Raw genomic sequence first — 7,041 nt, 5'->3', positions numbered from 1 at the left:
GAGGAAAGTATGTACAAGTAGTCCTCTACTTACGACGGAGATGCGTTACGACGACCCCATCGTAAGTCAAAAAAATCGTAAGTCGAAGATGGCCTCGCCTACCCAGGAGTCTTAAAGAATGGTGATAATTTAGCTAACAGAGCAATTTACTGTATGTATTCATTAATTACAATACTGTATTGCACAGTAAAATGTAAAGTAAAAAAAACCAAGGTAAATGTTTAGCCTACTGATATGAACTGCAATTTAATAGAAAGTTTTTTCAGGAAACAATCCATTGTGCTATAAAAACGTTTAACATGCATTGAACGTATCGCTATCGCGATCGTAAGATAGAAATATCGTAAGTCGGACCATCGTTACTCGGGGACTATCTGTATAAATCTAAATTGGTAACACAATGAATGTGCCCGTTCTCACCACAGCGACCAATTTGCTGCAGCGGCAAATCCCAGGGGTTGAGACGTCAAGCTGAGCTTCGTCCGACATAATCACGTGAACAGAATCAGATTCAGAATGTTTATTTACACCCGAGGAGGAATCCGATGAGCGATGAAGCTCTTTTTGCCACAGATGTCTCCGGCGGAGGCGAGGTCAGAGCATTACAACAACAAACAGTACAGCAACGTGATGGGAGTGCAAATTATAGGGAAGTTAAGCAAATCAGTAATATATTTACACAAATAAAACTGAGCTATTTTATTATTTTACCAGGTAAAGCCCATTGAGCTATTCGTTTATTTTTCAGAAGCGACCTAGCCATGAATGATATCTTATGTGGAAATGTATAGCGGCTAAATAATCTGAACGCGTGATTTCAAAATGTGGAGGGGGGGGGGGGAAATCCTAGCGACCACGGGGAGAGAGAGAGACGCAAACTCCAAATATACAGCAGCAGCAGGCGTCAGGGGTCGGGATCGAACCCCCGGATCGACCTCCTGCACACCAGGCGAGGTAGTAAACATCTCGCCAGTAAAGGGACGGGACACTGACGCCTCCCCACGCCACAGGCGATCCCACGAGCCGGCGATTACCACTCCACCAGCGTTCCTGATGGTGGACGTGAAGGGAAAGTGGAACATGCCCAAGAATTTAAAAAAAACGTCCCCCCCCCCTCCAAGTCACGTCCGGATTGGGTTCATCTGAAAATTTGGCAGTGTGACTCGTCCATTACGGCGGAGCGGTGGCGCAGTGGTTAGCGCACTGTGTGAGCGAGTGGGGAGCGGTGGTGTTGTTAGCGCACTGTGTGAGTGGGGAGTGGTGGCGCTGTGGTTAGCGAAACGTGTGAGTGAGTGGGGAGCGGTGGCGCAGTGGTTACCGCACTGTGTGAGTGAGTGGGGAGCGGTGGCGCAGTGGTTAGCGCACTGTGTGAGTGAGTGGGGAGCGGTGGCACAGTGGTTAGCGCACCGTGTGAGTGAGTGGGGAGCGGTGGCGCGGTGGTTAGCGCACTGTATGAGTGAGTGGGGAGCGGTGGTGGAGTTGTTAGTGCACCGTGTGAGTGAGTGGGGAGCGGTGGCGCAGTGGTTAGCGCACTGTGTGAGTGAGTGGGGAGCGGTGGCGCAGTGGTTAGCGCACTGTGTGAGTGAGTGGGGAGCGGTGGCGCAGTGGATAGCACACAGTGTGAGTGAGTGGGAAGCGGTGGTGGAGTTGTTAGCGCACTGTGTGAGTGGGGAGCGGTGGCACTGTGGTTAGCGCACCGTGTGAGTGAGTGGGGAGCGGTGGCACGGTGGTTAGCCGCGTGGTTCGCTCCAGTAATCGACCGGAGTGTCGCCACAAGATAACCAGCCGGTGGCTCGTGACATGTAGTCGTGGTTTAAACGTACGAGGGTGCACGGTGGAGTTGACCGAGGCGCCGATGAGCCGGGAGGCTGAGTGAGGACAACGTGGCGTGGCTGGCTTGGGTCGTGGCGAGCGAGCACGAGCGATGAGCGGGCGTTTGCCTCGGGCTCAGGACTCGGGGAAGTTGTGGAAGACCTCGGAAGCGTTCAGCCAGCCTTGGAAGGCCCTGGAGCCCCAGTCGCGCACTTGCGTCCGGCCCCTGGCCGTGATCACGGCCCCGTTCTCCCGCACGACGACGAGACGCGGCAGCGACGTGACGCCGTAGCGCTCCCGCAGCTCCCTGTCGTGCCACACGGAGACCGCGCAGGGGATGTGGCGGCACGAGCAGGACCCACGCACCCCTGGTGCCCACGTGTGCCTCGCTCCCACGCACCCCTGGTGCCCACGTGTGCCTCGCTCCCACGCACCCCTAGTGCCCACGTGTGCCTCGCTCCCACGCACCCCTGATGCCCACGTGTGCCTCTCTCCCACGCACCCCTAGTGTCCACGTGTGCCTCGCTCCCACGCACTCCTGATGCCCACGTGTGCCTCGCTCCCACGCACCCCTGATGTCCACGTGTGCCTCGCTCCCACGCACCCCTGACGCCCACGTGTGCCTCGCTCCCACGCACAAACCCAACCGCACTGATATCCACGTTCGTATTCAAGACCCCCCACTTAATTCAATAATTTCAATTCCAATCTTCAAGCCCACAGAGGCCAGCAGTGTATTATTTTCAAGGAAGATCTGACGCAAATTTCCCAGTGCAACTCCAGACCATCAACTCACTACACTTGAGAACCACGTTTCATCGCGGGCGATGAAACCCGGATTCAAACCCAGGACTTCAGCGGTGCCGACCCAGCCCTCCCCCAAGGAATAAATGTCCTAAACCCAGCTTCCCCTCTCGAGAGCAAGGGGGTTATTTGACCGTACGGGCATAAGAGTAGGGGGGGGGGGGTCAACGCTAGGCAATTGTATAACTATGCCACCTGCAGCTATGGCAACGGCGGGCGTGAGTTGGCAATTCGTCAGGTTAAGCGGCTCAGGGGAGATCGGTGGCTGAGCTAAAATAAACGAATCCCCACCGGCATCTCTGCCGGCTAATGCCCCTTGGCTCTGGGTGCGTCGCCTGCGTATGAGCAGTCGCTCAGCTACAGAGAGGCAGGCCTGCCTCTACCCCCCATAGCGTGGGAAGAGTATTCAAGCCAGCAGCGGGTAGAGCATGGCTGACGATGTCTTGTGTGAAATGGGTTCACGTGACCCTTGGTTCTAACACGGGGGACCTGTACCACCCTCCCACAACACGATCCTAATGAGATTCACACTCTATAAACTATAAAACTAAACATTGTATTTATCTTATCAGCTAAGGCCCACTGGGCTAGCCATATAGCTCCTTTTCACAAGCGACCTGGCCTCAAATGCACCTCCGATTAAGCACGGTTGGCTACGTACGGTGCGAAAAAAGTTCAACATACTGTGACCTACAATGAAAGCTCTGCGAAGTGGCTTATCACGTGGGCATTTATAGCAGCAGCCAGCTCCTCTAGAACGCGTCATGTTGATTATAAATGTGGAGGGGAAACCCGGAAGACCCGAAGAAAAATCCACGCGACCACGGGGTGAGACACCGCAAACTCCACATATACAGCAGCAGGCGTCAGGGTCGGGGTCGAACCCACGACCCTCCTGCACACCAGGCGAGGTAGTTAACATCTCACCACCGTGGCTTCACTTTAAATGTGAAGCATCAGAACCAAACTCTTCAGGGTTTTGAGCAAGAGTCGAGGACAGTCTCCTTTGCAAGAGAAGCAGGTTTTCTACTGGAGCTGTCAGCAACTGGCTTTATCTAAAGAACAGCTGCTTGAGAAGTATCATTTCTGCATTGGGATTAAAATCAAGTTGTAATATAGCATGTAGTGTATGTTAGTCCATCAGCCTCTCGGCTTTCAAAGCAAGCAGTCTCGGGAGCGAACAAATGCTGCTTGCTAACATCGGTCTGGGAAGGCGATGAAGCTGACGGACTACCGTACAACATTCTCTCTTTTTTGTAGGTACCGCAGTTAACATCTCGCCACCGTGGCGCTGGAAATAAACAAAAATCGGATGATAAAAAAATCGAACAGCCAACGAAATCACATATCAGCGATGTCTGCCCACATATGGAAGACCGCAGGCCCATACACACAGGGACTCCTCTACTTACGAACGAGTTAGGCTCCAGAGGTCTGTGCGTAAGTCGATTTGTTCGTAAGTCCAACTTTACTCCCGTCGATTACAAACGTGTTGCACTGCATGTACACTAAACACGGGGGATGGCTTTAAAAGTTGTAGAATGTCCTGTAGATGCCACTGGTTCTTCATGCTCTGCAGATGTCGATGCCACTGGTTCTTCACGTTCTACAGATGTAGATGCCACTGGTTCTTCACGTTCTACAGATGTAAATGCCACTGGTTCTTTACGTTCTGCAGATGTAGATGCCACTGGTTCTTCACGTTCTACAGATGTAGATGCCACTGGTTCTTCACGTTCTGCAGATGTAGATGCCACTGGTTCTTTACGTTCTGCAGATGTAGATGCCACTGGTTCTTCACGTTCTACAGATGTAGATGCCACTGGTTCTTCACGTTCTGCAGATCTAGATGCCACTGGTTCTTCACGTTCTACAGATGTAGATGCCACTGGTTCTTCACGTTCGACAGATGTAGATGCCACTGGTTCTTCACGTTCTACAGATGTAGATGCCACCGGTTCTTCACGTTCTACAGATGTAGATGCCACTGGTTCTTCACGTTCTACAGATGTAGATGCCACTGGTTCTTCACGTTCTACAGATGTAGATGCCACTGGTTCTTCACGTTGTGTGGACGTAGATGCCACCACCGCCGTCTATTGCGCGGCGGTTGAACTTACGACTCTCGGTCCGAACAGGCTGCAACAGGACATTAGCGACCAAGTTTGCTCGTATCTCTGAAAGTTCGTAAGTCGAATGTTCCCCGTGTATGGTCGCTTGTGCATTCCACCGTGTGTGTGGAGGGGGGGTCAGCAAGGAGTCGAGACTCACAGGCGGAGCGGGTCGTCCCAGGGCACCGCGAGCCAGTCCCGGTGTCCACCGCGCACCGCGGCCCTCATGTCCACCTCGCTGTCGTCCGCCGACACGAGGACGAGCGCGAACGGCGCGGGCGGACGGCGCCGCGTCCGCAGCAGCGACTCGCAGAAGGCGTCCAGCGCAGGCGCGAAGTCGCGGCAGCACGGGGAGCGCAGCGCCGAGAAGTGCAAGGCGACCACGCGGTTCCGCAGCGCCGCCTCGGCGTCCACCTCGCGGCGTCCACCCCCCGTGGCGTCGTCGTCCTCGTCGCCTGAGCTCAGCAGAACTCGTCCCGCGAACAGCTCGGCCATGGCAGCCTCCTCTACGCAGACTTCACGTGCACACGTCATCGTTACACACACGTCATCGTTACACACACACCTCATCACACACACACACACACCTCATCATCACACACACACCACACACACACCACACAAAGTCGTTTTAGAACAAAAATCCCTCTTGTTGTTGTTTTCGTTGCTGAGTCCTGGTCTAACTCCTCATCGTCATCGTCACGCCACCATCCCCCGACAGGAAAGAAAGCAGAAATCGTGGGAGAATACGATCGCGCACCTTCAAGGTGACATTGCCACTCTTGAAAATGTTCTGCACACACATCCCTGTGATGGACAACATGCTCTAGGATTGTGGCAAAGCATGCCCGGGATTGCCCTAAGGTCCTGCCGTTGAAGACACCTTCATGCAGAAATGATGGCATTATGGGCCGCGGTCCAAACGCTCCAGTTATTTGACAAATTGAAACGGTAAAATTGCGCGCTCGTCTCGGATGACGAGGGCTGCCACTGTTTCCCCAGACCCAACCCGGGCATGTGTCTCCGTCAGCCTGGGTCCATCGAAACTGTCTCAGTGAACGTGGGCTGCAGGACGAATCGGTTTCAAACCGGCAGTCCAACACTTCCACCGCTGATTACGGGAAGAGAATAATTACACAAGTGCCTCCCTTGCCTGTTGACTGCTGCCTCCTGAGCTCTAGGAATTGCTTTGCCTTCCACGCAATAAGTCCTGCGGCCCATCGCGGTGGCGCCTCGCCGTCTAAAGTAGCACGGCGGATGAAGAGACGTCCCCTCCGCTCAACCCCGGCAGTGCCACACCTTGCAGCAGCAGCAGCAGCAGGAGCAGCAGGAGAAGCAGCAAAATCAGCAGCAGGAGCAGCAGGATCGCCCGTCGGTCAGGAGGGCAGCCTCGATATCTCCGTCTCACTCGGCCCCTCCTGGATGTACGTTGAACTTCTTTCGCACCGTACGTAGCCAACCGTGGTAATCGGAGGTGCGGGGAGGGAGGACGACAATCTCCACGCACACAAAGCGCTTCTGACAGAATGAGTTTGTCAATCGAGATGATTTAAAAGCGCACAGCTCCGGTGGCGTCCTAACCTCGGAAGAGCGTTCCAGACGGCCACAGGAGCGCACCTGAGAGCGCGCGACGCAGCGACACGTCCGTCGCACTTGTCCTCCCCGGCTGAGCGGCGTCGCGCAAGAAGGCGGGCGGAGGGGGGAGAGCGGAGGCCAAGCCTCAGCAGAGCTCCGGGCTGCCAAGGGGCAGTGGGAATTACGCACCGGCCCGAAGCGTCGCCCCCCCCTCCATCCCCCGTTCCTCCTTCACTCCACCTCTGCTCCAAATCCACCTCCTTTACCTCCCTTCCCCCCTAACGACACTGCGTCACGTCACGCAATGCGCTCCGTGAAAGGCTGGCATTTTACAATGTGGAATTGAAGTTCACAATTTTTTTGCGGCTGTAGGGCAGTGTTCTTCACTCACTTTAGTGTGTAATCATCATGTGTTGCAGTCGAAACGTCGTGAGAATTTTTATTGTTTTATATAAATATTATTTTATTATTTCCCTTCTACGTGACTTTACCGAAAGAACCAAGAATATAATTGTTGAATGATTACAATATTTGTTAAATTATTACTGCTCATATAAACGCTTGTACACGTGACAAATTCGTATTGGCTCGCAGTTGGTTGAGAGTTCAGAACGACAGAGATTTGGGCCAGATAATAGAGGCTGAACCAAAATAAATGAGTAGTCTTTGGTTTACATTGTTCATAAATTGATTCAAGCCCACGGTAATAATGATTTATGTATCCATGCACACATACTTG

General features: G+C 53.5%; 1 protein-coding gene across 1 annotated transcript; it reads right to left on the bottom strand.

Annotated features, from left to right (window-relative positions):
• Nucleotides 1-233: 233 nt before the first annotated feature.
• NXNL2 (nucleoredoxin like 2) lies at nt 234-7,024 on the bottom strand. Its single transcript, XM_078616579.1, has 2 exons — nt 4,888-7,024; nt 234-2,119 (listed from the first exon to the last, which is right to left on the bottom strand). The coding sequence occupies exons 1-2, from the start codon at nt 5,295-5,297 to the stop codon at nt 1,948-1,950; spliced, it is 582 nt and encodes a 193-aa protein (XP_078472705.1). The 5' UTR covers nt 5,298-7,024; the 3' UTR covers nt 234-1,947.
• Between the last annotated feature and the right edge of the window lie 17 nt (nt 7,025-7,041).

Source organism: Lampetra planeri, chromosome 51 (assembly GCF_965212315.1).
Source record: "Lampetra planeri chromosome 51, kcLamPlan1.2.h2, whole genome shotgun sequence".
NCBI lineage: Eukaryota > Metazoa > Chordata > Hyperoartia > Petromyzontiformes > Petromyzontidae > Lampetra > Lampetra planeri.
Note: the sequence above shows the minus strand (reverse complement) of the source record. Positions and strands in the feature narration are given on the sequence as shown.

Bases quoted from the DNA above. Each gene is read 5' to 3' on its own strand.
- NXNL2 (XM_078616579.1), bottom strand. From the start codon at position 5,297: ATGAGGTGTGTGTGTAACGATGACGTGTGTGTAACGATGACGTGTGCA. The intron at 2,120-4,887 runs GTGAGTCTCGAC...GTGGCACGACAG, and splicing joins TGGGACGACCCGCTCCGCCT to GGAGCTGCGGGAGCGCTACG.